Source organism: Diplodia corticola (assembly GCF_001883845.1).
Source record: "Diplodia corticola strain CBS 112549 chromosome Unknown scaffold7, whole genome shotgun sequence".
NCBI classification, from domain to species: Eukaryota; Fungi; Ascomycota; class Dothideomycetes; order Botryosphaeriales; family Botryosphaeriaceae; genus Diplodia; species Diplodia corticola.
Window position 1 is genome coordinate 87,763 of NW_017971486.1, and position 17,894 is coordinate 105,656.

The window sequence follows — 17,894 nt, forward strand, 5'->3', positions numbered from 1 at the left end:
CGAGAATAGGGCTGAATTGCGGGAGCAGGTTTGCCGAACAGGCATTCCTGGTGATGCGCAGTCGCCCCTGGACCCTTGTGTGTGCGAGTCATCAGCCGGCGATCAGAAAGGGACTACCATCTGATGCTCCGTACCTTCTCAGAATGCACAGCCATGGAAAAAGACCGCGGCGCAAAACAGCGCCATCATCCGAACGAGCATGTTCTAGGTTTGTACACACGCTCCGCGAGCAGACCTCGAGCGCCGAACACCAGGGACTGATCGTTAGTTACTTGTCGGAGAAGCTCACTGTCACACTCGCGAAATCACCGGGAAATTCTTCTTTTCTTCGGATGTTAATTTCAAATCGCTATCATGATCGTTACGCCAGCTCATGCGGGAAAATAGGAGGGGTATATAACGTGTCAAAACCACTGACCGCACGCTCACACCTTCACATCTTGAACCAGCTCATCCGCCCTCCTCGCACCGCCGCTGCGCAACACCTCAGCCATAATCTCGCGCTCCTCCTGCGCCGAGTTGTCGCCAAAGACCTCATCCATCTGCTCGAGGGTGCGGCCCTTGGTCTCCGGAACAAGGTAGTAGGCCCAAACAGCGGCGAGCGCGCACCAGCAGGCGAAGAAGACATAAGTCCCAAAGCCGGCCTGCTCGATCATAGTGGGAACGATGACGCCGATGATGAAGTTGGCCAGCCAGACAACCGATGTCGACAGCGCAACGCCCTTGGCACGAGTGCCGTTGGGGAAGATCTCACTGGGCAGACACTTCAAGGCTGTTAGCATTTCTCAACAATAAGTGGAATCTTGCCGAATGCTTACCCAGGTCAAAGGCGAATAGGAGACGCCGTAGAAAAAGGTGTAAATGTAGGCCATGGCCGTGGTCCCCCAGCCTGCCGCCGAGTGGCTTGGCCAGTCCGATGAGTAGAGCCCGACCAGGATGCTCATGACGATGTACGGCGTCATCATACCGATCGCGCCCCAGATGGCGAGCGGGCGCCGGCCGACGCGGTCGATGATGAAGAAGCATACAATAACGGCGAAAAGCTGGCTGATGTTGAGCGTGCCCGAGAGGATGAGCGACATCTCGTCGGTCTGGCCCAAAGAGCGGAAAAGAATGGGAGCGTAGTAGATGAAGCCGTTGATGCCTTGATCACAGTTAGCCTTTGCTGTTTGCCATGTCTAGCTGACCAGGAGACAACATACCAGAAAACTGCTGGAAGAAGGCGATACCAGTGCCGACAGCCGTACGCCTCCAGCTCTTTCTCCTGAACAGATCGAGCCAGGTGGCGATCTCGAGCTTGAAGCCAGAAAGGCCGGGGTGGTTGCGCTCGACAACCCTCTTCTGGAACTCGACCTCGGTCATGATGGCCTGGAACTCAGCCTGGACGCGGTTGTCGGTGGGGGGCAGGCGGCGAAGCTGAGACAGGCTCTGCAGACAGTCTGACTCGCGGCCCTTCAAGCCGAGCCAACGAGGACTGTAAGGGAAGAAGTGGATGCCGGTGCCAAGGAGGATGGCGCAGACCATCTGGAGGCCGAAGGGAAGACGGAATGCGATCTCGCCCTCAAGCTCCCTACAAGTTTGTTAGCCCACGTTAGGTGTCTAGCGTGTGGATTCGACTCACTTGGTGCCGTAGCTGATCCAGTACGAAACAACCACACCGGCCACGATGGAAACGGACTCGAGCACAAGGAGAGCTCCGCGGAGGTTCGGAGGTGCGATCTCCGAGATGTAAAGCGGTGCGCCCTGTTGTATCGTAAGTGTCATGTCACTGAGGAGTGACAAAGTGCGAACTTACCAGTGCCAAAGTACCGACGCCAATACCTCCGAAGAAGCGGCCAAAAACGAGAGCACCGTAGTTGGGAGCAGAGGTCTGGATGATAGCGCCAATGCAGAAAATGACGACGACGACGGTCAGTGCCCATTTCCGGCTGATCTTGTCGGCGAGCCAGGGCATGAAGAAGCAGCCCAGGAAGGCGCCGAGTTCCAGCATGGCAGTCATGAGACCGGTATAGAAACCGCCCTGGTTCAGGATGGGATATGCGGCGAGGAACTGGGGCATGACATTGATGATGGAGATGACGCCCTGGTCGTAGCCGAAGGAGAAGCCACCGAGAGAGGCCAGGAAGGAAGCACCGAAGACGAAAGGCGAATCGAGGAGACCGCGAAGACCGCTACGACCATACGAGACCTCCTCGGCCATCAGGTCGGGGAGGTCCGCGGTCGGGACGACCTTCATGGTGTTGACATCCTCGTGGAACTCGGCGCTGCCCTTGGAGAGCTTCGCGCTGTCTTTGTCGGTGGGATCCATGATGGGTGGTGTGAACGATCAAGCAAGTGATTTGAACTGCCGGGTAGAGAACAGCACAGCCTGGAGGGCTTTGCGAAGGTTTTATAGTCGGCGCCGAGGGCGTCTGGCGCAACGGCGGCATGGGTCGACGGGATGGCGTATGCCCATGCCAGGCCGGGCTGGGATGCAGGGCATGTCACCGTCTGGGGCTCCGGACTGGGCCTTAGCCCGTGATCTGGGGATACCATCTGTGGAGACAGCCGGGGGAGGTGAGCTTGTCTGGTCGGAAGCCCGTTCCCGTTCGGGGCGTGGGAGGAGGAAACTGCCGCCAAGCGGACCGGGCGCGCGGCGGCATTGTGGGACAGGGCGAGTCAGCAGGCTGGCCGACGTATGAGAGGCGGCAGATTCGGTGTTTTGCAGCGGCGCAGGGTCGGCGCAGGGTAACGGCGGACCAGAGCGGCAGGCGGTGGTGTCAAAGGCCGACGTCAATGGCGGCGCAATGGGCAGGCGCAGTGGCCGAGCGCGCGGCGCGCGAGCCACCCGGTAGCCACTGCCGGCACATCATGCGTCCCGGCCAATCGGCCGCTCCCTCAAACGGCCGACGCGACGTCATCCCTCGCCGTCCCCCAGACGCTGCCACAGCTGCCCATGGAGAAGAACCGGCTATCGTGCGGATCGGGTCGTGCTGGTCCACCTCACTGCCTGTTCTGGCCATGCAGCCGGCGCCATTGGCCTGCGCACATGACGAACAGCCCTCCCATCCCGACTGCGCGGTGTTGTGCCGCGCGCGCGACTGGCTGGGCGGCAAGCCTCGCGTTTTCAGCCGCACGGGTCCGAACATGGAGCCTCCAAGGCACCCGACTACCGCATGGAGACGCGCCAAGGCCTGCTACGTCGCGAACCACTCGCCGCTGGACGGGTCCCGCCACATGGTCATCTGCCCCGGTTCCTGGCCGCCTTCACCGCAAGCTGCCACCCTGCCTTGCTACCAGCCCGCCGCGTGCTGCTGAGTCGTGAGACACTGCGTCACCGAGCCCGCTGCCACGGCGTCGGCCAGCGCGCTCAACACCACACGTCACTCCGCTCCCGTCTCCCAATGCTGGCACTTCACGCCCTGCCTGCCAAGTCACGCGTGTCGGCAACTGCATGCTTGTCAGCGTCGGTCTTTGGCAGCCCAGGTGCCCAGGAACCGCTTCCGGTCTTACGCGGGGCCAAGGCCAGACGCGATCGACAGGCTGGTGTGCATCCCTGTATCTGCACTTCCCATTATCAACCTCGCCCATCCCACGTCGCATTAGGTGCTCCAGTTAATATGCCACTCTTTGGACTTGTTACTCCATGCGTCTGTCTCCACGCAAATCTCACTGGAGTGCGCCGTCCTTTGACGCGTGGAACCAAATCTTCACGCTGATGCATCAGAATGCTCCGCCATCTCCGCCATGAAATCATACGGGAACCCCTTTTCCGGTCATAACAACCCTACCCGTTTGATATCACTACAGTACCGACTGCTCTCTACTCCCGTCCGCCGCACTGCAGGCGGCGAATCAGAGCCTGTCGGGTGCTGTGCCTCCAGGATTGCTCCGCTTCTCTATGTTCTGGCCCAACAGCTGTCAATCATCTCCATGGCCAAAGGAAGCCGTATATCCGCCTTCCAAGGGCTATTCCGGCCGTCTCAGTCCAATCGCTTGCCCCCAGTAGCCGCCCACTTCCCGCTTCGACCCGCAATACCCTCCCAATCGGCCATTTACGGTCGGTGGCCCCCTTTTAGTTCCTGACATCGTCGAGTCCCAACAAACGCAGCCTCACCATTTTGCCACAATGGAGCCGTCTGCTCGTGGATTGTGGCGTTTGTCACCCAGAGAAACAGAGCGCGTCAAGAAATGCTGCACCGAAAGGCTCAGTCCTGAGGGTCCAGAACGCCACTTCCTTCGACTGAAAAATGCCGCGCGTCTCCAGGTTTGTCCGCATGCATCACTAAACGCCGAAACACGACGGTAAACCCACTTCTTTTTGAAAAAACCTAGTCTTCGGACGGCCCCAAGCACAGGGGCCAACAGTCAAGCCCCGTCGAGGCACCTTCACCGGCCGGGCATCACTGCGTCTCTCTCGGCCTTCTTGCCACCCAAAAACTAGAGCGGTAAGGCCCGACGCAGACTCGCACTCTAGAACGACTGCTCTTGTTGAGTTGTCCGGTTCTGCCGGGGTCGCTGAGACTCGAGTCCAAATCGCCTCGGTCTGGATACTTGGCTTGGACTGGCATGTGACCGCCTGTGACCGCTATCGCTCTACGTCTTTCAGGGGCATTGGCCGAGAGGTGGACTGTGCAAATATTGCTCCGTGTCACTGTGTCCATCACTATTCCATAGGAACTGACATGAACGGTAAGTCTATCTAGATGTTTCGTCATCTAGCGCTGAACTGAAGCTAGTAGCAGGCGACTTCAATATACGAGTATGACCCACGAGTTCGTTTCGGCCTCCCAGAACTTTTGAGACGGTATACTCTATGCGCTACTTGAGCAGACGGTGGCAGGGCACGTCTCTCTCCAACTTTCCTGCGAGCCATGCAGAAGTGTGTCGAGAGTCAGCTGCCATTATAGGTTGTTTATTATGAAGGAAGGCCGAAATTCATCGAGAGAGCAGTCCCCTCTCTGTATACTCCTAAGCCCCTGTAGACGACGCTGATATGTCGTTTTAGTTTGGACTCGATGCAGCAAACGCTTCATCCGTCGTGAGTCATTGGGCATACTCACTGTCGGCTTCCCACGCACTTGGCGGACGCTCGACTTCATACATGTACCGTTAGTCCCGCCCCAAATACGAACGCTCCGTCTCATTATCGCCGACCACAATCGCCCCCATCTGTGCCGCTTTATACTCTCCCGAGCGTCCGAATAGTCCACAATCGAAGTTGTGCAGCTACTTTCGATAGGCTCCGGAGTAGTGAGCCTGATCTGCCGTATAACTTTCGGGTTCCTCACTCTGCGAGGCCAGAGGTATGCTCGCTATGGAGAATAATCTACCCAGATTATCAAGCGATAATTCTGTAGCAGCAAGATCTGGCAGTCCTCGCGGCTTCAAAGCAAGTCGGTGCGAAGATGCAGGTGCGTAGAAGAGTGAAGTGACTAGCTGGTAGTCGAACATGAGATACGTCGATTGTCCGAATCTCGAGGGATTGCACATGGGGGCTTATTGAATAATTGCTCTCGGACTTCGTGTCGTTCAAGTCGTTGATTTCAATGTAGGTCTCGTTTCATCATCATGTGTAGCTGTCAGCCATACCTGCCTCGGAAGTAACTGGTACAATGCTTGCGTTCTTGGAGAACCGTACCTTTCCACAGAACAGTCCAGAAATATACACGGTATGGTGGTGTTTTCCCGCACTCGACTCTTGCCCAGAGCTTGTGGTCTTCCTACACGCTTCACTGTTTGACCGTAATCACCACCACCACGGTTCCCATCAAAATACATGGGTATGATGAAAAGCAGCAGTGCTCGGTCTTGTACGAGTCAGATACGTTATGATGAATGTACTGCCAGCCAATCAAATTCAAAGACAGAAGTGTAGTAGCGCTAAATCAAGCACTTGTACCCGTAGTTAAGCAATGTGAACAAGTGCAAATCACCGCTACGGTCATCGGCCTTACCCAAGTCATGATCTCCTATTCCCGAGCACGTGCGAAGACTATGCCTAGGCATCAACTTTCTCGATGCAAACGACACGAGGTGTTCGTAAAAAAAACTGCGGTGTTGTTATTTACGAGAATTTGACCATGGGATCCAACCACTCAGCTCCGGGAGAAGCCACGGGCCTGCGAGATGAATCTCCAGTTCAAGTTCCCAAGCATCGCTGCCGACTTGTTTCCATTGATTTAATGGCTCGTAAGATTCCGTAACGACACTCCCAGGTTGTTTGGGGAGTGTGTCCAACAAGTTGTGGGGATGAAATGAATGCTGAAAGACCGGCATCGTCCCGCAACGATCAACATGAAATCATCCCACGAGCTCCAAAAACAGTCGAGCGTCCGCGAAGAACGATAACGATTGAAGCCCAAACAAGAGAAAGTGGCCCGGAAAACGTCGCAAAATGACGTTCACAGCGTTGCCCCCTCACCCAACAGCGCAGTCGCCAAAGACATCTGTGAGTTCATAGCGACCGCCACACACGCACACGCACACGCACATCATATTGAACGAAGGGCGAGTTTCAAAAGCCGAAAATACAACAAAAAAATCCAACAGCCGATCGCGGCCCTCCCAGTCCCCCCCTCAACGGAACAAAAAAGCCGCAACGACCGAAAGGATGAAAAAGGCCGTGCTTGGCCGCCGCATCAGCCGGCACCCTGCGGCGGCGGCGGCGGCGGCAGCGGCTTAGCCCTGCCGGGCGCTCGAAGAAGGAATGCCGATGCTGCCGGCGCTGTGACTACCTACCTACCTACCTTCCTAATAACCGGCGCCGCCGCGAGAACTATTAACCACCCCCGGCGCCGGTCATCACCTGTCGGCGTTGTTGTTTCTGTGGGGAAGGTTTTCCAGTTGCGATGTGGGGAAAAAGGCAATATAATGTGTGCGGGGAAGGTTGACCCGCAACAACTCCGTTTTCTCGGTCAGCGGGTTTGGGGAGGAAAGGGTTGTTTCCGGGCTGGTGGCCGATGACGATGACGTGGGCAAACCAGGGGCCGGGGCTGTTCAACGGCAGACTGCAAGAACGCATGTTCGGCTTTTTTTTTTCTCGCTTGCTGCTGCCCGACCGCCGAACTCCGCATTGTTTTGCCTCGCGGATTTTGGCGGCTGGGGCTCCATCTTTAGGTACATACGTACTGTCTTTGTCTGATCATCCAAGATCAGCGAGTCCTCGAAATGACTGGGATTGCAGCTCCCTTTAGGTACTGCACCAAGGACACCAAGGATGATCTGTGCATTAAAGGCATGCCAGGCGAGGCGTTTGGTGCACCGGCTGATCCAAGAGCCACAAGGGAGCTAACCGCCCCAGTTGCCGTCGCGCCGGTAGCTGTGAGGCATTATTGTCTCGCGGGAAGTGGACGGGTGGAAAGTATCCCTGCCGCGGAAAGGCTATTTATATCTTGCTGCCAATCCCTCGCCCAAAGGGAGTCCAAAAGCGTCATCCCTCAGGAAGTATTGCAGGCAGTAAAAATCCTACGGTAAAATTGAACAAGGCAAAGACATCGTCAAAATTTCATGGAGACACTCTTGCTCATCGATAAGTCACTGGGGAAAGACAAAAGAGACTGGATGTTCGGAGACCAAATTATGTGAACCTCGAATCGTTTCCCGCCTGCGGGATTTCACACCAAACCTCTCACGGCATGCATAATGACTGAACCAGCAGAAGAAAGAGTACATGAACTCGAGACCATCACAACTCTCCATCACCGCCAGCCATCGGAACTCTCGCCTCCCTCCAAGCGCGGGCAACTCTCTCCACAACCCCCACCAACGGCGCGGCCCTCCACGTGCCCCTCTCGAGGTGGATATGTAGCAATACTAGAAACAAGCTCACGCTGCTTGAGACATAGAACGCGCGGACGGCGGCCCGGGTCTCGCGGCGAATGTTGACTTGGCGATGAGCCAGGTGATATAGGATCGTTAGTGTCTAACGCTCCTTTCGTCAGCCTTGGTTGCTTTGCGGTGGCGGACGGCGTGAATGTGTGGGGTGACATGAAAACAATCAGCAAGGACTTACGCTGGCAATACTCATCCAAGCGGGAAGTAGGAGACGGGGGTCAGAGCTCGCTCCGGAAAGATGTAGCCACCATGAGGTTGTGTAGACGTTGATGGCCGAGAGGGTAAAGAGGCGGACAAGGGTGGCGGGGGGCGTGTAATTGAGCAACCTGTGTAGTGGAAGGTCGCATCGTCAGCAAAGTTGTAGACCACTAGTTCCACGCGTCTTGGTTGTCTCCCGATGCGCTGTTTTACTTCAACTCTTCGTATTGCTCTCCGGTCCAACCATTCTCATTCTGCTTTTTGCAAGAAGCCATCCCAAGCAATCCGATCCACTTCATGTCCCAAAACCAAACTTTACGCGGAAGCTGAGCTGAGGAGAGACACTTACCATCGAGACATTAGGCAATCCGCGAAGTAGAAGGAGAGATATCCTGATGCTGTGCACTACACATCAAACTGTAAGTTAGCCAACCAACCCTCTCATCCGAAATGAAATCTTCCAGAATATGTCCTCGCCTCTCAGACCGTTTCATCGTTCCTTGTCTTCACCACATATTCTTCAAGAGCGAGTATGCTCCCCAAAAGATCATCTCACGACAAGAATTCCACTCACCCACAATGCCGCCAATGCAACTTCTGTGATGACAAAATCTGTCGCCACGTTTCCCATTGCAGACCCTGTCCTTGCTCCATCCCCATCGAACCCTGCTCTCCCACCTACACCGCCACCTCTCCATCCAGCAACCCCCCATTCAACATCCGTGTCAGAACCTCCTCTCAATGCACTGATTGCTAGACTCCAAAGCAGCAACAAGCATCTTACACCCCACCATATGGGAGGCGCCGTGGCCAAGCCCCGACACAACAGCAGCGGGATGTGCCAGGACTCTTTGACCCCCAGCACAACGGCTATGCGAGGATGAAGAGCGGAAGAGGGTGGTTCGGCGTTTAGAGAGTCCGGTTGGTCAACAGTATGAGACTGCGGGTTGCTGATCGAATCCACACCAGGATCCTCGCGAGACAGCGTTCGGCTGAGGTCCGGTGACGAGGCCGTGGCCATGCGAGTGGCGGCACTAGAGCGACGGCGAGCGTGAACTTGGGCCGTGGCATGTGCCTGCTGCTGCTGCTGTTGCTGAGATTCTGGTGTAGAGAATGTGGGGATCGCTGTGTTGGCCGAGTTGGAGCATCGGCGAGATGGCGGCCGGGATGGCGGCCGGGATGGCGGCCGGGATGACGTAGACATGGCAGTTAGCGGCTGGGGAATGCCTTGCGTCTGGTATGGCGACGAGACACGGTCATCCGGGGCGAAAGGGTCCTTGGGCGTGTATGACGGTGGAGGTGTTGACGGCACCGATTGTGGCTGAGCAAGTGGAGCTGAGGGTGCCGAGGCTGCGAAAGGATGGCGGGGTCCGGGACGCGCACGTTGATGCGGCAGTTGAGACGACATTTGCGCGTTGCCCTCCTGTTCGCCGATGCCGATGACGATGACGATGACGGGCGCCGATGTATGTTTACTGGTGCTGATGGCGAGGGCCGCGAAATGGTACTGGGAGATGGATGCAGGTCCCAGGGCCTCTGTTGCTGACGTGGAATCACGAGTGCGCAAAATGAGTGAAACAGAAAACAAAAGGGTGCGTAGACGGGTAGCAGGCAAGCTAACGGACTGCGGGGTGCACACGCTGGTTCTGGCTGAGAGGCTGTCCGCGCGTCATTGAAAAGCAAGCTGTTGCGCACTGATGGGGCGACGTAGACGGGCAAGGGACTGGGGCCTGGCGCAGCAGAAAAGGAGCGCGGGTGAGAGCAGAGGTGACGGGAGATGGGAAACGAGAAGAGGTTGGGCCCTGTTTTATCCTGCGTGCACGCGTTCAAGGCATGGCGACAGGGCACCGACTGAGCCGCGAGCAAGGAAGGTGGGGTGGAGAGAGAAAATAGGGAGGAGGCGTGCGGCGAACCTGGGAAGCGCTGAACCGGGAACACAGACGGGGCGCGGCTTGGGTCCTGCGGCGAGTGGTGCGAGGGCGTGGTTGAGGCACGGGCTGGAGGGGTGCAAAGGGCGGGCTTAGTGAGAGGCGGCCAGAGCTTGGGGATGGGATGGGGAGGTGTGGTCGGATGGCGCCTGCGCCTGGAAACCGTTCGTTCCTTCTTCCCCGGATTTTTTCTTAGGGCTTAGCGCCAGGGTCCAGGGACCGTGGCCAAAAAGCAAGGAACAGAGGGAAACCGCCCGATCCCGGACCGCTCTCCGTCATCGCTCGCCAGCCATGTTTGCCGCCAGCTTGCCCGGTGCTCTATTTGATGCCGCTAGATTTACAACGTACATGTGTGTACAGCTCGCCCTGCTGCTCGGCCCCCGTTCGATCGGCCCATCCATGCCACAATGCCATCCAGCAAGACCCTCACTGCAGGTGCTGACTCGCCAGGCGCACAGCATCGCTCTTCCCTACTGAGCCACCACACCAACCCTCCGCCAGCCCTACTTGACCATTAATTGAGCTCGTCAAGACTCGACTCGTCCACCAGGCCCCATACGGACCAGGTTTCCTCCTTGCCCATCCACATCCTTTTCTGAAGCACAAAATACTCATGTACAGTCTTCGCACTCTGCTGCATGCGCTCTGGCGTGATCTCTCCATCCTTGCCAAGAGGCAGTTCCTTACCAGCCTCATCCAACAACCTCCGCCGTCCCGCCTTGCCTGCCAGCAAGTAGCCCTTCACCAGCGCCTGCTCTGATTTAATGCGGAAGACAGTCTGGCGGATGCAGCATGGCTTTTTTTTTGTATCAACGCCAGGGATGGGGATTTTGACGATGCGATCCGACACAATACGCGGTCGCGAGTGCGATAACCGCGCCCAGGAAAGGTGCTCGTTTGGCTTGCGGGCGTTGATGCGGGAACGGAGCGTCGTCGCGACACCATCGGTACAGATACGGGAGATGTGTTCGGTGTCGCCGCTTAAGAGAGGTCAGCAGTTGACCACTCTGCGCGTCGGGTGGTATTGGGCTCTTACTATGCGAATGCCGTGTACATATCCTTGTGCAGCCGGAGTGCGAGCTTTCGCATGCCGCGCCTATTGATGACGGGGCGCGGCTTCACTGTCGTCCACTTATACACAATTCGGCTATTTCGCATACGAAGACAGTGGTCAGTATAATCTGAGGCTACGGCCCTCCTCTTGCACGGAACCAACCTACCTGACAATGTCGTAAATCCTTGTCTTCGCCCAATGGTACTCCATTTTAAATCTCAGCTTCGGCTCGGCAAACAGCCCAGGTAGATTAGAGCCCGTCGGCCTGATGAACGTGTCTAGAATCGAACACCAACGAGTTAGCCTTCGGCTCACAAGCTCTAAGGCATTGCTCTGCGATCTTCGCGTCCTTGGACCCCGAGAAGCGCAGAGCCAGCGCTTCGGGTTCAATGGCACCAGAAGCAATAGCATGAGACAAGCAGCATACCAGGCATGAGGCCGATGTCGGTTGGCATCTCGTCAAGGTTCTGCGTCTGCATGGTGACCATGCTCGGCATCGCCTTGCGCTTTTGCATGTCATTGACCATGCGCCTCTGGCCTGCAGACATCTCCGCCTGCCTGGCTCGCACGGTGCCGAAGCTTCTCTCGCCAGCTATGCATTGCTGCAGTATCCGCGTTTGGGGTGGCCGGCGTGGGAAAGTGGAGATGGAAGGCGTAGCGGAGGAAAGACGGCGGTAGCTAGTAGCGCGGGCGGCGGTGGTGGCGGCGGCGGCGACAGTGCGGAAGGGAAGCGCAAGCAGCGGGGTGCGCGGTACAGCCAGCGAGGAGACCATTGTGACTGCGGCGGGCGCGGGCGACGAAGCCGTTGAGCGGGCAGTGGGACGGCAACGCGTTATGCCACACTCTCGAGACTCGCGCGGAGGATGTTCGGCGGCCAGCGTCGCGGAAAAAGTTCGAGCTCGGCCGGGGAACGCAGTCACGTGGCAGATCTCCCAATGACGCACAGCTTGTTTTCATCCCACACGTCATCCACGCCTCCAGGTGCTTTTGAGAAGATGCATTGAAGCGAACACTAAACGACGCCAGCCATATGCCCAAGCCCTCCGTGCAAGTAAGTTCCGACACCCACATGCTCCAGGAAATGCTGCTAAACGACTTTTAGAGCCAGAAGGATGTAATCACTGGCTCGACTTACCTTTCGCCATTGCGCCTGACGTACTCGCCAAAGCCCATCAGGCCCAGCCAGACGGCCTCCTCGCAGCGGATCGTGCGGCTGCCCTGGTTCGGCACTAGGTTCACCCACGCATCGAACATGTCGCCGACGTTCTTTCCCGTAACGCCCTTGGCCACGAGATGCTCGTCCGCCATGGCCGCCACCTCCAGTCCGGAGACGCCGCCGAACACGAGCATCATGTGCTCGAACCCCCGCGGCAAAGCGAATCCTCGCCCGCCGTCAGATCCGCCGCCGCCGCCCACGTCTTCCTTGGGCACTCCACCGCGAGCCAGGATGTCCGAAACGGGCATGCCGCGCTCGCTCGTGCCGATTGACAAGTCGTAGCCGCCGTCGAACGGGCACTCGGTGAACACGGCCGACAGGCTGCTGGCCTGGCGTGTCTGGTAGCCCCAGTAGTACCCGGCCTCCTCGCGCGGCTGCGCCGGGTCGACGGGCCGGGCCTCCAGGCCATAGTAGTAGCCCGGATCCTCGGCGGAAGCAAGCTTGAGCGTAACGCGCGTGTGGGGAGGGATAGGCTTGTTCAAGTCTAGCTGCACAGGTTGAGGGAGACCGGCGTCCACAACCGTGTACGGACCAGGCGCAGCACCGAGGCCGGCATTGAGGTCCAGCGTTACCGGTGGACTGCTGCCGTACCTGATGAGAGCCGCCAGGGGTGGACTCCCCTTCTTGAATTTCTTCTGCTTTTTCAAGGAAATGATTTGGCTGGGCTTGCTGGGGGCAGGTGGCGACCCGGAGTACGAGCTTCCACTACGGGAGCCGGCCCAGCTGCTGCCATCGTCGGACACGTTCGGGTCCAGCACGACGCCCTCGCGGTACTGGCACCACTCGTCGGCACGCAGGTGGTGTGGCATGTCGAGACTCGGGAGTGTGCCGGCCGTGCGCAGGTTCGGATGCAAGGGAAAGAGGGCCTTGCGCAGGTTCGGCGGCGTTTCGAGGTAGGAGAGCAGGTGGTACAAGAAGTAACCGGGATCCGAGTAGCCGGTATAAGCTGCATAGTCGGCACTTCGCACGGCACTGTACGAGCTTTTGCAGCACGCGTCGCTGAAGCTTCCGTACACAGGGCTGCTCCTGGCTTTGTTGAGCACGTGGCTCTGCTTGTCATCGAAGACGACGATTTCGTCGACGCAGAAAACGGCAGCGGCGCGTGCGATGGCACCGGCCAAGGAGGTCTTGCGGTCGTGCGATTGCGCACTGCGGTACGGTCGTGTTAGCGGCTCCGCACGCGACCAAGACATGGCGCGCCCTTACTTCGCAACGATGCTTCCCGGAAGCGCGATGCTCAGGGTATGGGAGCGGCCCCTGGAGGGGGTATAAACGGCGGTCGGCTTGCTGGTGTCGGAGCCGTTGCTGCTTGCATTGGCCTGGCGATCGGCGGGATCCAAGATGGTGTTCGGACGCTTGCGCTTCTGGGAGACGACCAGATGTCAGGACGGGGCTCGAATTAGAAAGGGTGGCGACGGACCTTGAACTGCTGCAGATGGGGAGCCATGGTTTCGCCAGTGTGGCTTGCGTGTGAGGAGTTCTCGCACGATCCGGCAGCTCCCCATTGCCAGCAAGCTCGCATCGATCAACCCCCCGGCCCACAAATGACGTTGGCGCCAGGAAAAGCGGATGCCGTGAGAACACCAGGCCATCTCCGCCAAATACTCGGCGACGCGCAGCGACGAAGAGGGCGAGAATGAGGCTCCCAAACGCCCACCACGCGGCGCGTTTCCCCGCATTCGTCTCAAGCCCGATATGGAAGACTGCAGCTGTGGCGCCGCTCGGCCCGCCGGCGATCTGCGTGCCGCTGCTTTCATTGCGAATTCTTATTGGCCGAGTCGCCGTCTCTCTCCGTCTCTCGGCCGCACACACCACCCGTTGCATCCAGTTCCCGGTGGGAGAAGACAAACATCCGCTGCCATCAGCTTTCCCGGAAAACCGCACAAGGGAATCCAGCCTATTTGATGCCCGAGGGTCCATTCCTTCAGATTCTCCGTGTTGGTGCAAAATTGGGTAGCGTTTAGAACACATAGTAAGTGATACTGACGCCGCTGTGTGGACGCTTTGTAATGGATGTTTGCTTGAGCCGACCATGCAAAGCACCTCGAGTGCCGTAAACATACGTGAAAACGTGGTTTCTCCTGCGACCTACGATGGTACCGTCCGGGTTTGCCGAGCATGTGGAACGCCCTCTGTTGATATCCGCATGGCCTTTTCGTTGGACGAGAAGCGGTAAAAACAAGCGAAACCACACGCTAGATCTTCATTGCTGAATCTCTCAAACAGGACTGGTTGTCTTGCTGCACGCAACGACGAGTGAACAAGGTTTTGCATCGGCATTGCCGCACACGCCTCTTCGACGCCACCGATGCACGGATGAGTAGTTTGTTGAGGATGCGCGGATCCGCACTCCGCCCCTCATGGCTCTCCGGCAACGCCTCCGGGTAGATTAAACAGGGATGCCAAAGAGCAGGTACGGCCGTGTCGCCGGCGAGACCCGCCCGCTTCCCAGGGCTGCCAGGGGCCGACAAAGCTTGGCCGCCACCATGCAACGCCTCTTGTGCGAGACAGATATGCTATGCGCTGTCGCGCTTCTCCCATAGGGGGACCTATTTCGGGAGCCAGCGCCACCGTCCGTCTTCGAAACAGGAGGCTCGTTTCTGCTGCATGATAGTGCTTGTTGTCAGTTCGGTAGATGACTGAAGACGCCTCCCCTCTTCTCACACCGCATGCCAGTCGGCCCCGTCCTAGCGAAAGATCTCCCATCCAAAAAAGCCAAACATTTTGGAATGAAGCGCGGAAATGGAGACAAGAAGGTGATGTCCGCCAGCACTTCTCCTCGCTATGTTTCCGTCCTCACCGCTCGGGCTCAAATTTTAGGAGACGATATCCTTGGTGATTTGCATCAAGGTGCAGCCGAAGCCTCCGGGAGCCGGCGTGTTTGCCCTTTGTGAATTTAGTCGTTTTTAGTCTTATGTTTCGTGTGTGACTTGGCAGAAGGTAAGAGTGGTGATTCCCTTTTCGTCGGACTCGCTTGCTGGTGTGTTGTCAATGGAACAGAAGTAGTATACCTACCAACTGCCTCGACTATGGTAATTCTCGCAGAAAAGCAAGCTTGCTCGTGATGTGCGGCCGGCAACAATGCTCTTCAGCTGCCCGGGAATATCCCACCCTCTACGTCCGTAATGTGTCCTGGGGCCAATGGCGTTAGCCTGGCCGCTACCGGAGCGCTAGACAGCCACTTCCGGGCTAGGTCCAATACTTGGACAACTCTGAGACACCCGTCGACTCGCCTTCGACATCAGTAGTCCGGACCTCGGTCCATTGCTGAGGTTGATTCCGGATCTGCACCAATCCCGGCTGCGCGGCAGCAGACTGCGGGGCCCCCGTGTCACTGATCGCCGCTCTATACTCTATGCTAGCCACCGAACATCACCTCGTGTTCTACGCCGCAAAAGGTCCTTTTCCTGCCGCAAGAGGAGCTGCCATGTGGAAGGCGCTATCCCAAACCTCACTACCTCAACTCGTCCCTCATCGAATGCATTGCGGAAAGCTCAGCTGCAGTCATCGGTGTCCTCGCAGGCTCCTGCCATCTGGCTCTCCGACCACCCATTAGCCTCGAACACTGGGAGCAGATGTGATCAGCAGGCCCCACGCACGCCGGACCATGTTTCCCAGAAGCCATGGCGGCGGCAAGGATACCACGGACAAGGCCTAACTGGTGAACGCTGCGGGAACCGGCGCGATGGTATGTACGACGATCATGACGGACTGTCGGCCCTAATCCTAACAGTGTGTCTGGTTATTCGGACAACTACCGCGGCTCTTGCGGAGTGAGAGAGTGGCTGTTGTGAGGATCAGAAGGCCAAGTATTAAAGGCCTTGTCAACCTTCCCATTTCACTCGCTACCTCACATCTGTCCTTCATTCTTCCATTTACACCGAGCTCTCACTCAACCTCACCTCCGTCATACACCCAACACAATGGTTGCCGTCACTCCTCACATTCTCTTGGCGCTGGCCGCCACTGCTGTGGCTCTGCCCGCCGACAGGTCCACGCGCATCGACGCCCGCGCTCCGCAGTTCTCTATTCCGGCTGGCAGTTTCGGCGGCAGTTCCACCTCCAACGATGTCACTGACGGCGTCTGTAAGCCCGTCACTTACATCTTCGCCCGCGGCACCACTGAAACCGGCAACATGGGCACAACCGTCGGCCCGGCTCTACAAGAGAAGCTTGAGTCCGCCCTCGGCGCCGACAAACTTGCCACTCAGGGCGTCAACTACCCGGCTGACGCCGCCGGCACCTTCGTCGGCAGTGTCTCACCCGGCCAAGCCGAGGGCAGCCAGAACTGCGCCACGCTGGTCAAGCAGGCTCTGTCAAGCTGCCCGGATACCCAGATTGTGCTTGCTGGCTACTCGCAGGGCGCGCAGCAAGTGCACGGCTGCCTCATTGACTTGGACAGTACCTCGGCCAGCAAGGTTGCAGTAAGCCTCTACCCTTCAACCCCTTCACTTCAATCATATTGACATCATCCCAGGCTGCCGTCACTTTTGGCGACCCCCTCCAGGCCCAGGCCTTCAAGAACATCGATTCCAGCAAGACCAAGGTCTTCTGCGCGACCGGTGATCTCGTCTGCACCAACCAGTTCATCATCACGCCTGCTCACCTGTCGTACGCGACTGCCAGCACGGGCGAAGCCGCTGAATTTATCCAGAGCAAGCTCAGCTCTTAGGCGGCATTGCCGGATGACCGAGGGAATACATCTGGACAGCAATAAGAAACACCCTTAGGGAACCAAATACGCATGTACAGCTCTTTGCTCTTTATTCCCATTGCTGTCCACCCGCACCCATGTCCTTCCTTTCAACGCGAAGCCTGAACCCCGTTCTGCACTTCTCCACAACACCCTGCCCGTCTTTTTGCCTCTGTTGTTCTAGTTCACCGGTACACTTCAAGGCCATAAATTTCTTTTTTTTAGATACTTACTGTCGGCCGTACTGAGCAGCAGAACCATTCCTCAGACTGGTTTTGCAAGCGCGGTAAACGACAACACAATCGATTGCAAACACGCTACTGCAAGCACGCCCCATTCAGCTGATTGTCGGAAATGTTTCACTCAACAATGCATTCCCAGAGCTAAACAGCATACAAATTGCTAGCCGCTAAGAGTCAGTGGTAAATTGAACAGCAGACTGGCCGTTTCCTCCCTTGCCCGTAACCACCCCATCACGATCTTCCTACATATCCTCATACCCCACTCCACCCGTTGACACCTCCCGTAACATGCCCAAACAATTGATTAGCATCTCGGTCCTTGATCTGCTCTACACGATTCCATCCCTCATTTCAACTCCCGACCTACTCTTTGCGCCTATCAACTGCACCTCATCCCCAAACTGCTATCACCCAGCCCGAGAAGAGAACGACGAGAAGACCTGGCTAAGGGGTACTCTATCCCTGTCCTCGCCCACACATCCTCCTCCCGTGTTTCTACATTTCCTACTACACCCTATTCTACACCTCAGAACAAAGTCCCGGAAAGGGAGAAAGGTAAAGACACCACACGCCTCAATTTCCCACATCCCCTCATCCAGATCGCCTGCGCACCGCGTTACCATCCATCCCACCCCTTAGTAAACACAAGCACGGAATGACCCTGACACCTTTCCACTTCGCAATACTCACAGCCTGTCCTCCCTCTCCTTTCCTCCTTCCCATGCGACGCTGTGGATCTCCACAACGC

At 57.4% G+C, this 17,894-nt stretch overlaps 4 protein-coding genes across 4 annotated transcripts; 1 reads left to right on the top strand and 3 right to left on the bottom strand.

Annotated features, from left to right (window-relative positions):
• Positions 1-425: 425 nt before the first annotated feature.
• Positions 426-2,308, bottom strand: BKCO1_700024 (high-affinity glucose protein; the record flags this gene model as incomplete). The annotated part of the gene is made up of 5 exons (XM_020278679.1): positions 426-764; positions 819-1,144; positions 1,203-1,570; positions 1,622-1,743; positions 1,796-2,308. The coding sequence occupies 5 exons, from the start codon at positions 2,306-2,308 to the stop codon at positions 426-428; spliced, it is 1,668 nt and encodes a 555-aa protein (XP_020133501.1).
• An 8,147-nt stretch (positions 2,309-10,455) lies between these two features.
• BKCO1_700025 (mitochondrial inner membrane protein mba1) lies at positions 10,456-11,768 on the bottom strand (the record flags this gene model as incomplete). Its single annotated transcript, XM_020278680.1, has 4 exons — positions 10,456-10,921; positions 10,978-11,088; positions 11,162-11,273; positions 11,423-11,768. The coding sequence occupies 4 exons, from the start codon at positions 11,766-11,768 to the stop codon at positions 10,456-10,458; spliced, it is 1,035 nt and encodes a 344-aa protein (XP_020133500.1).
• Positions 11,769-12,126: 358 nt separating this feature from the next.
• BKCO1_700026 (deoxyribose-phosphate aldolase) lies at positions 12,127-13,658 on the bottom strand (the record flags this gene model as incomplete). Its single annotated transcript, XM_020278681.1, has 3 exons — positions 12,127-13,360; positions 13,418-13,575; positions 13,632-13,658. The coding sequence occupies 3 exons, from the start codon at positions 13,656-13,658 to the stop codon at positions 12,127-12,129; spliced, it is 1,419 nt and encodes a 472-aa protein (XP_020133503.1).
• A 2,476-nt stretch (positions 13,659-16,134) lies between these two features.
• On the top strand, positions 16,135-16,883 carry BKCO1_700027 (cutinase protein; the record flags this gene model as incomplete). The annotated part of the gene is made up of 2 exons (XM_020278682.1): positions 16,135-16,635; positions 16,689-16,883. 2 exons carry the CDS (start codon positions 16,135-16,137, stop codon positions 16,881-16,883), a joined length of 696 nt encoding a protein of 231 aa, XP_020133502.1.
• Between the last annotated feature and the right edge of the window lie 1,011 nt (positions 16,884-17,894).